General features: G+C 32.2%; 1 protein-coding gene across 2 annotated transcripts; it reads left to right on the top strand.

Annotated features, from left to right (window-relative positions):
• Nucleotides 1-426: 426 nt before the first annotated feature.
• LOC111633382 (neprilysin-2-like) lies at nucleotides 427-9,116 on the top strand. Of its 2 annotated transcripts, none has more exons than XM_023377938.1 (21): nucleotides 427-631; nucleotides 709-752; nucleotides 841-900; nucleotides 1,145-1,300; nucleotides 1,377-1,460; nucleotides 1,536-1,747; nucleotides 2,057-2,230; nucleotides 2,294-2,380; nucleotides 2,449-2,579; nucleotides 2,642-2,870; nucleotides 3,112-3,210; nucleotides 6,216-6,293; nucleotides 6,358-6,458; nucleotides 6,542-6,606; nucleotides 6,666-6,717; nucleotides 7,051-7,118; nucleotides 7,518-7,648; nucleotides 7,723-7,788; nucleotides 8,632-8,730; nucleotides 8,816-8,892; nucleotides 8,970-9,116. In XM_023377938.1, exons 1-21 carry the CDS (start codon nucleotides 615-617, stop codon nucleotides 9,070-9,072), a joined length of 2,133 nt encoding a protein of 710 aa, XP_023233706.1. In that variant the 5' UTR covers nucleotides 427-614; the 3' UTR covers nucleotides 9,073-9,116. The 2 variants fall into 2 exon arrangements, with proteins under 2 accessions (XP_023233706.1, XP_023233707.1); XM_023377939.1 differs by having other exon boundaries at nucleotides 8,827-8,892; nucleotides 8,970-9,095.
• The last annotated feature ends 10,012 nt before the right edge of the window (nucleotides 9,117-19,128 follow it).

The raw sequence follows: 19,128 nt of genomic DNA, 5'->3' as shown, positions 1-19,128 counted from the left end.
TTCAATTGTTTAATTTATACAAAAAGAAATTATAACCTAATATTTTATTCGCGAATTAAAATTTAAATAAAAAAAATTGTTCATTTTGTTAATTAAAAATCATTAATATTGTGTATATAAGTTAGAAATCTTAATATAAATAAATATATTGGAACTATTTTACGTCTTTAGTTGCTATTATTTTCTACTTAATAATTTTCCAGTTATTAAATATCTTACTATTGATTTTAATGAAGGAAAAATCGATAAAATTCAATTTTAATTTCAATTTTAATAGACCTAGTTTATCAAAATATACACACACATATATATATATATTTTAAATATACAAATAGCCCATTCCTTTCTGTAAATTTAAATGGGGAGAGGTTTCTATTTGTCTTGTATTTTGTTTAAAAATTTCGAATGAATATAAACCTTGATACGAACGACGATAATGACATAAACTGCGAACAGCTGTTCTTGACTGTTTTCAATAGAATGTCAAGAATGAAAATCGAATTGTCAATCGAGATTATCAGCGATTGATGAATTATTGATTCGTAAATCATTGGAATAAGTAAAGCAACAATAAATTATGTCGAATAAAATTTGATTTCTAATTAATATCAAATATGAAAGGACGTTTTCGGTGAGTTTTTTAAGCAAAAATATTCGAGATTTTTAATTAAAAAAAAAATATATAAATAAATATTCTTAAAACTTCAGCCATTTTCTGTACTCTTTTCTACTATATTTTCTAAGTAATTCAGGTAAGAGTTTCCTTTTTTTTCTCTTCCTCCTCCTCCAAAGTCTTTGATGTAATCGGGTATTTATGAATTATACAATTAAATAATAAAGATGTCAACTTTGCAAGAGAAGATTCGAAGATTTGTAATAGTCCAGAATGTGTTTTTGTAGGTAAGTTTTGCTAAAGTATAATAAAAAAAAATAACTTTAGAAGTAAATTAATCAGTAAAACCTAGATTATTTTTTTCTCTCGGGATCTTCTATTGATTTTATAAACTGTAGTGAAAGATTTACTTACTTTAAAATTGATTGATACGTTTGTGGAAGTCATTTTCCTTTTCCTGACCTAGTTTACAGTTTATAAAGACTTGATATTTGAAAATAAGTTGTTATTATTGATTATTGATTTTTCTAGCCGCTGATCTATTGACCTACATGGACCACAATGTCGATCCTTGTAAAGATTTCTATTCTTTTGCTTGTGGTCGATGGGAAAAATCAAATCCCAACATAACATCTGTCACCACAAGACTAACAGAAATGAATAAAAATATGCATTTTCGACTAAAAAGTAAGATTTGTCGATTGAATTTATTAAAAAATATACTGTAAATACAGTTTTAAATGGATAATTTTTTTTTAAACAGATCTTTTAGAATCTTCCGATAATTCCTCTGAACCGAATCATTGGAAAAAGGCCAAAAAGTTTTACAGGACTTGTTTAAATTTAGGTTATCGAAATTTCAATTTAAGTTTTTAAATTAATTTAAATTAAATATTAAAAGTTTTAAATTCTATCTTTCTAGATAAGAGAGAAAAGTTAGATAAACGTTTGTTTATAAATGATATCAAACAATTGGGTGGTTGGCCAGTTTTAGAAAATGTAAATTGGAAAGAGGATTCTTTTGATTGGATACAAACTTTACAGATGATGTTTGAAATGGGATACAACAAAAACATTCTCCTGAAAATCTCTATAGGAGCGGATTATAAAAACACTTCGATAAGAAGAATTTTTGTAAGTGATTAGATTAATTGTTAAAATCTTAAATAGCTTAAACGTTCCTATATTTAATAATCAATAAACATTTTGCATTTTGTTTGGGGGACTCTTTCTGCCCCGTAGGCACCAATAGGGTCCTCTTATCGAGACCATTATAAGTCAGGCCGAGTGATGAAGGCCTACCCCAAAAAATTTCTGGGGTTTTCCACTCATCCGGATCCCCAGAGTAAAAGGCTAACGCCTTAATCGTTCGGCCATCCGATTGTCCATTATAAAAGTTGTTTATGAAATTTAACAAACGAGTGTATTTTTTTAAAATTATAGATCGATCAACCTATATTTGGGATGAAAAAACAATTATTTTTTCATGAAAAATATGTTGATTCTTATATGAAAATGATCGTGGAAATGGTGACTTTATTGAAACCTCGTGCCGATGTCGACAATATAGCAATAGAAATGGCTAGTGCCTTAGATGTAGAACGTCAACTGGCACAGGTAAACAGTTAAACTTTTGTTTAAACTTAAAACAGAATAAGAATTATGAAAATTTTGATGCAGTTTGCACTTCCCATTCCGAACAAGAGGACTCCACAAGAAAGTTATAACCTAGTAAAGATTAGACAGTTAATGGAATTTATGCCACAAGTTAGTTATTTTTATGCAGTTCTTAATCTAAATTTCTATAATAATTAAATTATATATACTGTGTTCAGATAGATTGGTTGAGACTTCTCAATGCCTTCTTACCAGACGTAATATTAACATTAAATGATCAAGTTGTTGTAAAAGAACCCAAGTTTTTGAGACAATTCGGTATATTTATGAAAAGATTAGATAAAGAAAGGTAAGAAAATTTATCATTCAGTTAATTTCCAAACTGATTATTGACAATTTAATATACAATAGGAGAAGAGATCTTGCCAATTATATGTTTTATCGTGTGGTCATTGCTAATGCCATCAATTTACCAAAGCTCTTTCGATGGTCGTATTTTGATTTTCGCAGCGAACTTGTGAATAAGGAAATTCATCCTCCAGTTTGGTCTCTTTGTATTCATGCAACAACAACAATATTCAGCTACAGTGCATCGTCCATTTATGCAAAGAAATATTTCCGAAAAGAAACAAAGGAAGCTGTAAGTATCCCACAAAATATATAAACAACTTGCTGCGTGTGCCCGGCACTCGGGTTCTTCGAGGGGTGGGGATTGGTCAGGTCGCAGAATATTCATGCCAAATTTGGTGCGGATAAGTTGAACAGTATAGAACCCTTATATAGAGCCTATAGATAAGATCTACATAAAATATTTATTATCTTTTTATAGTCTATTTAACGTCTTTTTTACATGTTAAACTTTTTATTATTTATTATATCAGGTGAAAGAAATGGTAAGAAGAATTCAAGAAAGGCTAATATGTATTCTTAAGCAAGTAAAATGGATGGACAGCACAACTCGTAGTAGAGCGTTAGAAAAGGTATTTTAAAATTTTAAATTAAGAGAACTGGAATTTCTGTTATATATTTTTTAATTTGTACAGTTAAATAGTATTTACTTAAAAGACAAAATTAGGCATAGAAAGTAATTATTCGTAAAAGATTCCTCGCTTCTACCGGGCGATCGTAATTAAAGCATCCTCTATTTAACGATGTCTAGAGAGATAGAAGTCTAAATGCAATCAAATCTGGCATAACACCCGAGGAAGAACTAACTTGCATGGAACTCTTGACACTGTAAGCAGCAAACACTTTATTCGTACAAGACACTCGTGCTATAGGAATGTAAGAGATATCGCTTAATGTGGTCTCCATTCCAAAGGTAATAAACACTGTTCAACTGTCAACCATAAATGATCACGAAGCTTTTCATATGCAATGTGACACTGCTCTTTGCCAATGCTAAATTAGCCAAATTTACATGTTAATAAAAGATTTAGAATATTAATTCTAAACTTTTTAATAAATAATTAATAAGTAGAACGCAATGTATTTAAAATATTCTAGAGTTTCAAGTATTGAAAAGGATAGAACTGATTGTTGGAATTGTATGAAAGTTTGACCTTAATAGAAAGTAAGTAGGTCGCAATGATCTCCAGAAACTAGTTAAAACCGATATCTATTATATTCTGGATAACACGTCGATGCCTAATTTATGTTTAGGTTAATCGTTATCTTCTTTAAAAGTATTAAAAAAACATTGGATATAAAACAGATTGCTATAAATATCAATAGACTTATTGGATTTTCTGATATAGTTTTCGAATTAAAATTAATACATACAAGTGTATCCTCCATAGAGAAGTCTCAGATCAAATAAAACACTCGATACAGTATATTTTTCTTGTTTCCATTCAGGAATTATATGATATATGATAATAAACAAACTTACTCTCTGTATAAATGACAGCTAAATGGATAAAGTGATGTACTCTATATAATGTTTCTTATAAATTATTTTACTAGTGCACACAGTTTCGTGTAGCAATTATATCAACAATTCTCATATATAAATCACGTATTCTATTCCTAAACTCATTAACTCGTAACCATACTTAAATGAAGAAAGAACACAATACTTCATCTGTCTTAATAATGAATACATCAATGAAAATAATTAGTTCAATAAAGAAAGTATAAATGCTAATAACGAGTAAAATCTTCATTAAGTTCAACCTGACTCTAGATATGACATATAACTTCCTTCATCTCCCCCATTCCCTTGACCTTTAATTACCAAAATCTAATAGAAATAAAGAGGGAAACGTAGTGTTGACCAAGCTAGACAAGAAGCTTATTATGGAATTTTTTACATTTTTGGACTCCCGAAGTGTCAAAACGTCGAGAAACGGGAAGTCAAAATTTGACCGATCACCACTATACTTTCTCTGTGTTATCAATATATTCTATAACAGCCAGGAAATTAAAAACTGATAAAGCTTAACTCCTTTTCTTGATTAGGATACGATGAGTATTTTTAACTGCTTTTTCCATTTATAGAAAAAAAATAATAAATTTCTTTATCTAAAAATAATCATAGAAGTTAATTCTATCGTTTATGATCGATCTCTTTACTAAATAGGAAAAACAAATGGCCCCATCATTCTAAATTTATAAAAATATCAACGTGGAAAACTTTCATAACACTTGCAAATGTTCCTACAATAAACGGGTCTAATTTCTTTTTCAAAAAAAAAAAAAACAGTGAAAAGCTGTCACAAAATAAATCATTTCCATGCGTTAGAAGATATGAAAGAGTAACTTCCTGTTAGTTTTGTATTAATATACAAAATCTAAATCAGGGATAGACAGTGTCTTCTTATTAAAATAGTATAAGTTTGCATTTAAATTGTATATATATATAAACAATAAAATAGCTTATTTATTCTAATATCATCTACAGTCGGTATTCTCTTCACACACACATAAACACACACTAACTGGTCTAAAAGAAAAAAAGGGAAGTAATCTGATGACATATTTGACGCCCCTTGTCTCCAGATAATAGGGAAGAAAAAATACCTGTGTTATTTGATATGATTTGGTAGATTATTTTATTTTTGATCTGAGAACGGTCAAAAATTTTCCCATGTAAATTAATGGTAATTGTTTCTTCGCTTTACCGAAGATCTCATAGGAATGCTCTACTTTCCGTCAGCGAAAGAAACCAGTATTTATTAAATTACGCTTAAGTGAGCTTATTGTTGAATTAACACTAGCAAAAACAGATTAACCAATTGCCAGATGATTACTCATATTAAACCACAAATGAAATATTTAAAATCATCACGTGGATCAAAGCCAAATGAATGAGAAACTATTTAGGCACTAAACACGCGGCAAATTCCACGTGTCTAACACCTAAATAAGGACCAATTTCTCGTAGAAAGTCTTCCGATGATGCATTTCCTCTTGCCCGCGTGTTGCGTTGCCTTATTCCAGTTTTTCTCAACCGGGAACCACGTGGCACCTTTGGACCACAGAAGATTTCGAGGGAGTCGCGGGCCAAAACTCAATTTTTAGCAGTCAGAGCAAATACTAGGGATAATAATATATTAAAACGATTAAACTTCATTAAGTATCGTATGTGAATCGAATGAAAATTAATTTAAATTTTGAATGATACTTATTTTAAATAAAAGATTAAACTTGATGAAAGATTTGAAGATCTCAATGTAAATTTTCTATTGATGGATAGATATAATTACAATAAATTATCATAAATGAAAATAGTTTTATTGAAATTCTCTTTAATATCGCTAAAATTATTAAATAATTTTATGTTTTCTAAAGATTTTTGTCTAAATAGTGTACACTTTTACGTAAAATTGGCATCACTTTATCATAAGAAAACTGGAAGAATGACGCCAAGTTGACGTAGTACACTACGAATGCACGTTGTATTCAAAATTTTAAAGCACTTTATTAAACGTTAACACACAATAATTATTAATTATTAATTTATTTGTATTTTATATTAATTCAGGCTCACGCAATGTCGATCGTAATTGGTTGTTCGGATGATATTTTTAATGACTCGCAGTTAAATAAACATTACGAAAAGGTAAAAATGATAATTTTAAAGTTATCATTTTATTTAAAATATAAATAAAATATTCTAATTTCAGATAATAATTGGGAATTCTCATTACGAAAACGTACAAAATGCTAGAAAATATCAGTATCAAAAGCTGATGGAAGGTTTGAACAAACCAATTAACAAAGCTATGTTGGTAGATTTTTACATCGTATTTTATATTAAATGTACTTTTATAATTATCTTTTATAATTATAATTACTTTTAATATTTAGTTTAAGGGGACATACAAGAATTCTAATGGCTAATGCATATTATTCTCCATTTTTAAATACCATGAGTATGTATTTTATTTTAAGATTTGAATTTCTCTGTTTAATTAAAGAAATTTCCGAACAGATATACCTGTTGGAATCCTTCAAGACGTTATATTTAACGAACACTATCCACGGTGAGTTTAGAAGAAAATAATTAAAAGATATATAAAGAATTGTCCGTAAATTACTTAACGCTAATACGAGGAGTACGAAAATAATCGTTATTAAACGTTACAACGGGGTTGGGTCATATACAAAACGTTACGTAATGTAGGGTTTCAATCCCTCTACAAGATACATTCTTGTTACTGAAGTGTTTCGTACGTTATACGTGTAATTAATCGGGTACACGTGCTGTACAATTAAGGGGATTGATCGAGGATACACCTTACGTAATTTACGGACGATCCCTAAAATAAAAATCGAAAACTTTTAATAATGTAAGCTTATGTATTTTTTCTTTCAAGTTACATAAATTACGGCCGCTTAGGAAGTATAGTAGGACACGAAATGACTCACGCTTTCGACAATAAAGGTGACTTATACCCGCTTTATAATTATAATTTGGCATTATTCTTTCTTAAAATGTTCTATCAAATACAGTGAAACCTATCTAAAACTGAATCTGAATAAAACAGAAGCCCGAGCATACCGAAAAAAGTCTTCGGTTAACACAGGTTTTACTGTATAAGTGTTACAAAAAAGCAATTTATAATTTTATTTATAAATTTATTTTTCCTGTTTTTACAAATAATTTCCTTTTAAAATAAAAAATAGACCAATCTTTACATTTTTAAGGAGAATTTACGAGTTTTCTTCCTCGTACTATGCTAAGAATTTTCCTATTTAAATGTACTTTAATAATTAAGTTAGAAACGTAATAATCAGCATGATATTACTTGTAGAAAGAAATGAGAAACAATAATAATTTTAGGAGCCTGGTATGATAAAAACGGAAATTGGAAATTATGGTGGGCTGACGACACATATCAAAAGTTCATGAAGACGTCCGAATGTCTGGTCAAACAATATAATCGATTTTATATTACTGAATTACATCGGAAGGTAAATAAAATTTTACTTTCTAATTTTGTAAATAATAATAAATATAATTAATATTATAATTAATTGTTATATAGTTAAATGGTACCCAGACGTTAGGAGAAAATATTGCAGACAATTGTGGAGTTAGAGAATCGTATTTGGTATGTTTTATTTTTAAAAAGTAAAAGGGAAATTGAAGGAAATGTTTTAAAATATTTTAATAAAAGTTAATTTCCAGGAAAAGAATTTATATTTTAAGCAGTTTTTAATTAATTTCGGGCCCCGATCGCTTCCATTATGGGCCTGGCCGAATCTATGATGGGTGTGGAATAAAGAGCCTCTTACTACCCAGAAGAGATGCTCTTTATTCTAGATAGGGCCCTCTTAGTACCCTTTCTGGACACACGATGGGTATGGAATAAAAGTCATCTTAATGCCCAGAAAGAGCACTAAAGACTCTTGATTCCATATCCATCGTACGCTCTTTATTCCAGGGATCTTATAGTGTCCAGAAGGGGCATTAAGAGGGCCCTATGTGAATACTTAGAACAGAAAGAGTGAAAAAAAAAATCGTTAAAGTTACTATTTTCCCCCTTCTAGAGCATTTTACTTATTACATAAATAGTTAAATTGAAGTATTATCGATATAATTTTTATTTGTCCAATAATTCTTCGATAAAATAAAACTATTAATAATTTAAAATGTGAAACGAAAATTTTTCTTTTGTTTTTACTTTTAAAGTAATAATTTAAAAAGTATTGGAAAGTTTAAATTAAAAATTGAATAGGATAAAATGTAAAATGTATTTACTCATTTAAAATTCTTTCGAGACATTTAAAACTTATAATTAAATTGAATTATTCAAATGCTAATTAGAAGCCAAATCGAATGGTGCCACCACCTGTTGAGAGCTATTGTAACTTTCTGAAATTAAACGTTAAAATATCAATAAATAAATCTATTATTAATTTATCACCCATCTTATTTAAATTTTAATTATTAGGCATATAGAACATGGGTTTCGGATCATCGCATTTCAGAACCGAAGCTTCCAGGCTTGGATTATACTCCCAATCAGTTATTTTGGATATCTTACGCCACTGTAAGATTTAAACCAGTATTAAATATTTACTTTTAATGCATTTCCAGACTTTACAAAGGATTAAATATTTAATAATAAATAATAGGGTTGGTGCAGTTCTTATTCCAGGAACAATCTTCGGAGTAGAGTGCTTTACGATGTTCATCCTCCAGCTAGAAATAGGTAAAAACAAAAAAAAAAATCTTTTTTTCCCTATTAATTTGGATAGGCTTATTATTAATTACCTCATTGTTAAATAGGATTTTAGCTACTCTTTCAAATTCCAAGGATTTTGCCAAGGATTTTAACTGTCCAGTTGAATCTCCTCTTAATCCAACTACCAAGTGCACTGTCTGGATATAAAATTTAATAAAAATTAATACTAATTATATTTATTTAATAAATATATAAAGAAATAAATACTGTAATTCGACACAATGTGAATTTTTTTTTTCGTTTATTTAATTCTTTGAAGAATAAAATTGTTTTTAAGTTATTGCAGAGGTTGACCAACGAGAATAATAATTGATTGTGTCTTTGTATTCGTAATAAACAGAAAAAGAATGGCCATAAATTTAAATGCCCCCCAGGACGTAGTTTCGTGGAATAGTTTCATCCAAAATGATATTAATGCCATATTATTTAATGTCATTATTACTGTATAGGATTAGTGTATAAAATCCAATAAGTTTTAGGTATTATTATTATTAAAAACCTTTGAAAGTTTTTAAGTATACATCTACAAGGTTTTAATTGTTTTATTGTTAAGTTGTCAAACGTCTGATTTTAATTATCTCCATTTGAAATTTTTTCACATTGAGTAAATTTATATAAAGATAAATCAAAGTAATTTTGTTTTAAGATTTATTTTTATGAGTTAAAATTTTATTTTCTTCTTCGGTTTATACTTTTAAAAGCAAATGGAGCTAATGTCAAGAAGTTACAGAAATTCCAGAAAGAAAACAATAACAATTCACATTGCCTAGCTAATTGAAACATCTGAAGTTTCCTTCTGTTCCAGAATATATTTCACAATACATATACTCATTTATTTAGAAAAAATCCAGCAGCGAGTTGCGTAACTTTCTTAGCTGTTAAGAGATTTTATTTGAAAAATAACTTTTATGTTATTAATCGTAATAAATACAATTACGTCTGGCGCCATCTGTTACGAGATTTTATTACTAAAACTTTTTATATTAGTAATTAGTATAAGATGGCAAAAAGTTTAATTTTGGGGTGGAGATGTGTTTTGTAAAAAATCGTAAATGCTAATAACGAGTAAGAGCTTCCTTAAGTCGTACCTCTCTCGAGATATGACACATGACCATTCACTATCTTCTCAGTCCATCGCCATTTAACCAACGATACCCCTTATACACAGTCTAGCGTGACAAATTTCGTTTCTTAATCTTTACCCCATCCTAAGACATTAAACGAAATAGATGCTAAAACACACACAGACATACGTATCCACGATTTTTTTTTCGTTTCACTTTTCCGGCTGTTATAACATAACACAGGAAAGTATTGTAATTATTAACATCTTAAATTTTTACTTTCTTGTCACATTCTCGGTTGTTATAACATAATATTGTAATCGTGTCGCATTTGACCTTTCGGTTTTTTGGAATCGTGATGTTTTGACACTTTTGAACCCCAAAAAATCAAAAACTGATACTCGGAATGTGTGTGTATGCGCGCATTGGCATATATTTTGCATTATATCCGAGGTCTGAATGAACCAAAACTTTTGATACTTGGCAGGTTTATTTCTATATTTCAGGCATTTATGCTATTAAATTTTGGTACTTCTGTAGACACCTCCTAAATTCTGTAGACGACAACGAATTTAGGTGTGCAAAGTACAGTCGTACCCCTTCTGCAGGTTTGTCGCGAGCAAATCCGAGTAAATCAAATAGTAAAAATTTTATAAAGTGTGTTGTTTTTTCATGTACCACTTTAAATATTTCTGCATTCACCATTGCCCTATGGATACTTCATTGTTGCACTGGGCACCTTGGCTTTAAATTTCTTTTCCTCTCCACCTGGTAAATTTTAATTCGTTATTACCAAATACTGATATATATGTATATATATTTCTCATTACTCTAGATTATTATTTCCAGTATTATGATGTCTAAACAACACGTTCTTTGGCCCATTGTATTGTATTTTTTGTGGTTTAGAATTAAAGGTGAAGCTTCAGCGCTTATGCCATCCATCCATTTTACCTTGTACAGTATATTAGACAATAGATGTTTAAAAAATCAAAGAAAACTTTTATTTTGAAGGTGAACAAGGAGATCTTCCCAAATCTTTTCATAAAATCCAAAGTCTAAAAAATGAAAATTGGTCATTAGCACGAAGCTAAACAATAACCATGGAATACTGATATTTGTGCATAATATATACTCTAATCTTATGCTTAAGGTCTATATTATCATAAAGCGCCGTAGTGCTCTATAGTAGAGATTATCCCTACGTGTAATACCGTATATCAAACTGACAAATTTGACCGTTAATATCTCAAAGACCAATGAACCGATTTGGATGAAATTTAAAATATTTAGTGTCCTCGATGAGGGCTACAGAAGCCTTAAATTTTGAATAAATTCCTTGGATCGTTTTGGACTTACGCAATCCAAAATTCGGCATTTTTTATCCTAGATTTACAACGAGAGAGAAAATTTATTATAAATGTAGCATGAATAACGAAGCGTAATGGAATAGTATAAAATACTAGATTCTAACTAATTTTCAGTAATTTATTCTATTCATCTCGTAACAATCTTCGGAATTTTAATGGAATTGTTATTCTTATTACTTAGCAAACAATAACATTTAATACATTGTTTTTAGACAAAGAGTTAAGACGAACTTTGTCATTCCGAACGTATAAGAATTTATTACAGCAGTTCATAATTACGGATATATATATATATATAAAGACTGCTGAAGGAAAACCTCGGGGTAGCAATAATAAAAACAATAGTAAAAGACGTAGCAAAGAAAGTTTCAATTGCATTCTTTCAGAAGATATTTACCAGAAAGAAAAAGTTTGTTTAATTTCAATTATATGTTTTTACAATGTTCCAGTATAATTATTTCATTAAAACATTAAATAATTTCTTATTCCAACTTTATTAAATTTTTCATAGAATGTCGAATTATATTATAACGAATTCAAAAGAACATACGTCCGAAAAATCTAAACACGAAAGCTGCTCATCTTTTCCCGAATTCTTCAACACACGTACACGTGGAATGACAAAGGAAGACGAATGTTGCTCAGGGAACACGATTAATGAAATTGCAAAACCAAAATTAAATGTGCAAATTGAATCGATGACACTAACGGACTGTTTTAGACGGAAAGAAGAAATTATTTGCAGAAACGCTAGACTTACATATGAAAGCACAGTTAAAGAAAAGGCTATATTTGGAACACAGGAATTAGTTTGTTCCTTTGATCACAAACATGGACACTACAAGAACAAAGAAGAAATAGAAAACAGAGTTGAAACACTACTTGATCAAAAAACTGGTAAAAAAAAATGTTCTTTAAATTCATATAAAGGTCATTTTAAATAATTTAATCATTCAAATTTTCATATTTATGAATGTCATAAAGATAATACGTATCCGTGTAAAGAAATAAGTCAAAAAATGAAAGAAGAACATCAACCGTTTAGTTGTGAAAATGACAAACAAAAGAAAGAATATGATTTTTCAAATGATATAATAGCAGAAATCGGAAAATCTCTATCGAAAGAAAATGTTGAAAACACTCGCCACGAAAATAATACCGTTAAAAATGAGGTTACTAAGGTAAGTTTACATTAATTTTCCACAAATAACACAGGCTGTAAATCTTCTGATTCTTAACATAGGAGCATACATTGTGAAATAAATGAGGCATTAATAACTCCTATTAATAAGTCATTCATAATACCGATAAATTCAGAATTGTGTATAAATGTATCAATAAGGAGTATAATAGAAATGGCGATTTTCAATATTATTTTTCTTTTATATTAATGTTTCTCAATAAAAAAAATAAATAAATTCTGTACCTTTTATAAAATAAACTACAGAATGCAATAATTTAATATTAAAATACTTTTAATTCAATTTTAAAGTATTGTTTTAACGCCATTTTAGATAAACGAAAACGGCCAATACGGAAATTCAAAATTAATTGAAAAAAATAAAAGTAAATCCTACGATAACGAAACGGAAGCCAAAGAAACGAGTACCGAACACAATGATTCATCGGTAGAACAATTACAAGAAGAAAATTCACAATACCTTTCGGAATTGGAAGCGGTTTCTAAAAGTTCATCATATATTTCGTTGGTTAGTTCCGAGGAATGGTATTCGGCGCAATGGTTTTCTAGTGACGAATCGTTGACTAATAACGAAGAAAAAATGAATTCAGAAAAAGATGCGAAAGTGTCTTAGTTAAAATAATAAATATTTAATTTAGTTTAAGTTAAGTAACGTTTATAAATTATACAATAACATATGCACCAGTAGTGTCAGTTTATACGCTGCGAATTCTTACGCTGCACGACACGAGGAAGTGGTGATAAGAATTAAAACTACGGAAAATAGAATAAACAACGAGCAAACTAAATGACTTGTAAATTAGAAGTCCCGTGATTACGTATTTCGATTTTACATATTAAGTAATAACATAATGATTAGCATTATATGTCGAAACTTACAGCAAAACCATTACATATATATTTTATTTTTTTAGGCGCGATGTCACCAACATAGCCAGATATTTTGTACCTATCTTCCCGATATTCCTCGTTGGAATCGGTTGCAACTATTAAAGCCGCTCGTCGTAGTCATTTTTGAAAAAGCTAGAATTGGGATTTATAACAGATTCCGAACAAATACTCGAAACATTTATAATAAATGCTGCGAAAACGCCATCCATTTTTATTAACGGAATGCTAGGTGTTGCGTTCCTTCTAATACATCGGCAGAAAGTTAAATACTGTATTTCACATAACCTCTAACAGATAGCGAGCGCTACGCTGAATAACGGAAAACGTGGACTTTATTAATAATAATAACATAACAGTAAACAATAAACACAAACAAGAAGTATCGCAATGTGTTACGAAGTACCGCCATCTGTTGAGAAAAAAAGACAATAAACCAAGCCACAAAGAAACTGGTTATTTGGTTATTGTACTGTACTTTGGTTATTGTAGTAACTAGATGAATACTAGGCATTTAAATCTGAGTGCGTATGGCCGATCTATTGCTTTGCTATTACAAGAAACGATTTATTATTCGAAGTAACCATTTCATTTCTGGGAAATAATCTAACGGAATCTCTGGTGGACGTAAAATTGTCTTCCTTGTTGTTTTAATGCCTCCCATTCGTGCCACTCAGTTTCCCAATTTTTTTTTTTTTTTAATTTTCTATTAATATGGAGACTCTAGCCTACTGGGTTTTTCTCCAGATCACCAGTTTATTGATTGCAGCACTATATATATATCTCTCTCTCTCTAATATATATATATATATATAACCAATTAAACGAGTATCCGTCTGTCCGCGTAACGGTATGATAACAGACACTAGAGGCGCCCTAGCGAAGATTTTAAATTAACAATAAATTATTTTTATTTGTAATAGGAATTTATTATTGATACGAATTTATTATTTATACCACGAAATGGTATAAATAATTATTATATGCCTTGCCTTGCCTTATTATATGCCTCGATTAACCTTTCGCCGCACGTGTACGACATCCCGTAACTCGGTGAACGTCGCGCATTGACTCACGGGAAATTTATTGAAAAAATGGCGGATACATTTAAAATCGAGGTTTACAGGCCGGAGCTGTAGAATATATTGATAGAAACAAAAAAGTCAAAGGAACTGTGCCTCATGGAAATTTGTAAAGAACGCCCACTAGGGGGCGTGCCGGGCTACTAGTCTAATATACAGTAGAGCGTCGATTTTCCGAAAGTCAATCATCCGAAAGATTTCCAGTCGGCAAATTTAAATTTTCGCCAGTGCTGTGGCGCTTCAATCTCTGGCTATGTCTTGGGCTACTCAAATATTTTATGTTTTTGATACTAAATTAACATCTAAAGTATAATTTTTTATTGTTTTTATATTTTTCAATATATTTATTTTGTTTGTACAAAATAAAAAAATAATTTTTAACGATACAATAGTCTTTGTTAGGCTTAACATCGACGAAAATTTAACGCGAAGCGACACGCAACGGAGAAAAATTTCAACATCGGATACGTTAAACTATTTTTTCGTACATAAATCGGTTATCCGAAATATCAGTTATACGAACAACCCCAGTCCCCAATTGATTCGGAAAATCGACGCTCTACTGTATTTCTGAACAGTATCTTCTCTCATAGACGTTAATCGAAACGTCTTTTTTAACGTACTATTGATAAAAGCAGTTTGTCCTGGAGAAGAAAAGTCTTCTTTAGAGTTTACAAATAGCGGTATATCTTTCGCGGGGGGTGACAGCCGGATATGGCCGAAGCCAGCCAACGCGCCTCCAAACAGTCGTCGACATCCCCCTTTGCTGGGCGGCACCCGTCGCGAATTTTCGATATTACTGTCGACCCGATGGTAGAATCGTTTTATCGTTGGCGTCGATGGCCGCGGCACCCGTCCAAGCCGGTACTCGGACGCTATCGTTGGCTAGGGTTTTGCCTACCGATTTTACTACCACCTTAATTAATATACTTTTTCCCGAATAAGTACTCGCTTAATTTCGGACGTATTAGGAAGCCGATCTTTGCAAAGATTATATATCGTTTCTCGCTCTCGATTAAATCTCGTGGTGTTGTCGGAATCTTCTGTCGACTGCTCCGGCCGCGATAATTTCCTTACAATTATTAGCGAATTTTGATATTTCGTTTGCGTGACTTTCTTCGTATTCCAATCAAACGCTTCGCTTTCTCAATCCATCTGGCGGGTCGAAATGTACCGGTGCCGATCTCGAAGCTTTCGTTTAATATCTTTCTTGTTATACGAGTTCGCATCACTTTCGACGCCTTCAAAAACGTTATTGTCGGGAAAAATTTGTACGTCGATCTCTTTCTCAACCTGATATAAAAAATAATTTTTTTCTAACTCGTGTATTCGGGTTTGTAATTATTTGTATTTTCTCTCCGAGACAGACGTAATGTAGCATGAATTTTCTAGTTGAAAGCTAACGCCTGCAGTTATCCTAGAAATTATCCTTTCGACGGTTTCTTTTGTTCTTGTAATGTATTTCTCTTTTTTGTATCTGTACAGTACGTCCTCGAAAATTCAAGAGATTTCTATATTTCTTGGTTTCCTTCCGTATCTGAATAATTGAGACGTTACGACCTTGTTGATTTATATTTATCCATTCATTCTTCAGACTTAAATATACAAAAGTTGTACTCGCTCGAAATAATGAAAATCCCTTAACGAATGTGCTACTTTATCGGAAGAATAATCTTTTTCTGCTGCGGATGATAGTGATACCACCTCTCGTGAAGATTTAATGAAAATAATAAAATCAAGACAAAAACAAATAACAGTCTTGTCGCCAATCAATTCCTATACCGCCGCAAATTAATAAAATCTGACAAATGCAAGTACAGGTACTGCCGAAATAAAACAGACAGCTCTCTACACGTATCGATGACGTGTAGGGACGTGTCTTGAAATATCGACGCGCGATATTTCAAGACACTCGACGCCTGTCGTGTGTCTTGAAATATCTAAATATCTTTTTGTTTAAACTAAAAAAAACTATCAATAAATTAAGTGATTGCATACAAATAACTTATTCAACTGTGCTCAACAACATTAGATAATTATTTCCAAGAACATATTAAGTTTTTTCGCTACTAGATGGCGTCTAAGCACCAACTGTTCCATGGTGTTAATGTTGAGCCCCTTGAACCTTAAGGCTCACTACCTCAATAACAACCGTTACCTATGTAATTTCGCGAGGAAATTTGAAATATTTATGGGAAGAAACGATATATTTTTAAACAGTTCGTACGAGAAAGATGTTTCCGGTGGGATTTTGAAGAGAGCTCGAAGATTTGAGAAGTGTATTTATAAATAAATGGTTTCTGGTTTTAAGACACCAGAGTTACTGATGCAAACGGTACATACAAGTGCAGAAAGAGTGCCAGCCAAAGCAGAAACTTCTGATCCGCTTCGTACCACCTGCACCTCTCTCAGGGAGATGCGGGCCCGGGCGGCACACCTGAGAGCGCGGACCCGGGAAGCTTTGGCTCGAGACATCGCGGTCCCGGGAAGCGATCTCAGGGAGATGCGGGCCACGGGCGGCACACCTGAGGGTGCAGGCTGGCACGTCTCGGTGCAGAGTGCGATCATTGCACTTGGATTTGGTCAAACCATCCAAGTGCAATGAGTGTTTGTACATATGTATATATATTGTACATATCGTGCCATGGGGTTTGTACATATCGCGTTACCCCATCCTTAGAAATCCAAAATTAGAAAAGCTTTCCACATCCTGTATTTTCCGAATACAGGTAACCCCGTATAACACGGCACTTCTATAGCACGGGTGCACTCTAATACGGTTCGGGGATTGGGTAAACCCCTCGTACAACACGAAATGTAATAAAGAGCGCGTTCTTTTGTAACTCCGCGCGAGCATTCTAATTGTTTTCTTGGCTACTTTGAATGCTCTTTCAGCAAATAATCCATTTAATGGTTAAATTTTACAATTGGGATCGTTCTTTTGCTCTAAAAGATCATTTTAGAATTATAGATTCCTCCATTTCCGTTTCCTACTCCTTGTCGCTTCTTAATCTTGTGAGGCTGCCGGAGTGAAATAAATTTACAAAAACGATTATATCATATATATTGTTATCGTATGGACTGCCCAGTGGTAACAGTCAACGACACGCGGGAGCGGTTGAATCAGAGATCGATGCTTCGTTTACATACAACACAACTTACAATGAAAGTACTGTACTATTGTTACCAAGGGTTGAAGTCCTTGTATGTTTCGGCGCGCAGTCTTCGAAAGAAGAGGAAAGTCCGGAGACCAGGATGGTTTCCATTCGCTGACCGGATGCTGCATTCTAAGACCAAGTTCTCGAACAGGAAACGATGTCCGGTGAATGCAGATCAAAATTTCCCAAGTTTATCTCAACGAAGGTCTATAACTTTCGGAGGATACGCGGGCAAAGGACGAAGATGGAACCTTGCGGGAAACATCCCAGCCAGCGACAGCCTGGCGGGCAAGGAACAGAGTGTTCTTGTGGCCCGGGCTTAAATATCTTGCGATCTCGCGGATCGTTACTTTATTGGTTATTAATTCTCTTTCTCGGTCCCCGCTTGGTCTTCGTTACCGGGTGAAATTGGACCGGATCGGTTCCCGAGAAAGACGATTGTCTACGAATACAATTCGACATCGTCTTTCGTTCGGTGTTGAACGAACCTTGTACATTAACTAACATTCCCTTTATTTGTTCGTCTTATAAAGAATTTTATTTACCAATTTTCCTCCTTTTTTTCGCGTGGTTTTAATATTAAAATAATTTTAGTTTTCCTTTTCCTTTATAATTTAGTTCCTCTAATTTAAATTAATCGCGAACATCAAGATTAGTTTTTGTTTGAATTTTTGGTTAAAAGTATGTTTTTCGTCCCTGCCCAGGGCCTCACATATACCAGGCTGGTAGGTTCAGGCTCTACAGATCCGTCCTCACATATTGCGCTTCGGATTCTTCATATTTGTAGCCGGCCGAAGTCGGAATTTTATCTGGTCCGGTGGGCGACAAATCCGGAAACGCGGGCAACCTGGGTTCTATTTCTAGTTAAAAGTCGTGACTGTAACGTGACGGTGACTTTCCTGGAAAATCTTACTGCGTGCGGCCGAGTAATATCTTATTGTTGATAGAAAATAACCGTTTGCAGCCCCGCGACGAAAGGTAACACGTGAGGTACCAACGAGGTTCCACGCGCCCTTAGGGACTGTCGTACGAGATGGCTCCACAGATCAGCAATGGGGTACTGTGCCACTCGGCGCTGCAACCAGGCAGATGCAACGGCATAGTGCCCAACACTAAAATATACTATAAAAATGATCAATATTATATTTTATATAAATTCAATTATTAAAACCAATGGGATCGGTGGTAATATCAATATACTAAAAATAAAAATTTAGTTAAAAAACAAGTAAAAATTATACTCTTTCTATTTCCGACTTGGAGGATTCTATGAGCCAAAACAAGGCAAACAAATGGCAAAAAACAATCATCACTTTATTAAATTTATCCATATGCATTTCGCCATCTAGGCCTCCTCAGTGGATACATCAAGATGTTATTGGTTGGTTACGTTTTATACCCAACAGCCGTTCCCAGCATGCAGCAACAATCATTCCAGTA

The sequence above is a fragment of the Centruroides sculpturatus genome, unplaced genomic scaffold, assembly GCF_000671375.1.
Source record: "Centruroides sculpturatus isolate CEXI.00-Female unplaced genomic scaffold, Cexi_2.0 scaffold677, whole genome shotgun sequence".
In the NCBI taxonomy this organism is placed as follows: domain Eukaryota; kingdom Metazoa; phylum Arthropoda; class Arachnida; order Scorpiones; family Buthidae; genus Centruroides; species Centruroides sculpturatus.
Note: the sequence above shows the minus strand (reverse complement) of the source record. Positions and strands in the feature narration are given on the sequence as shown.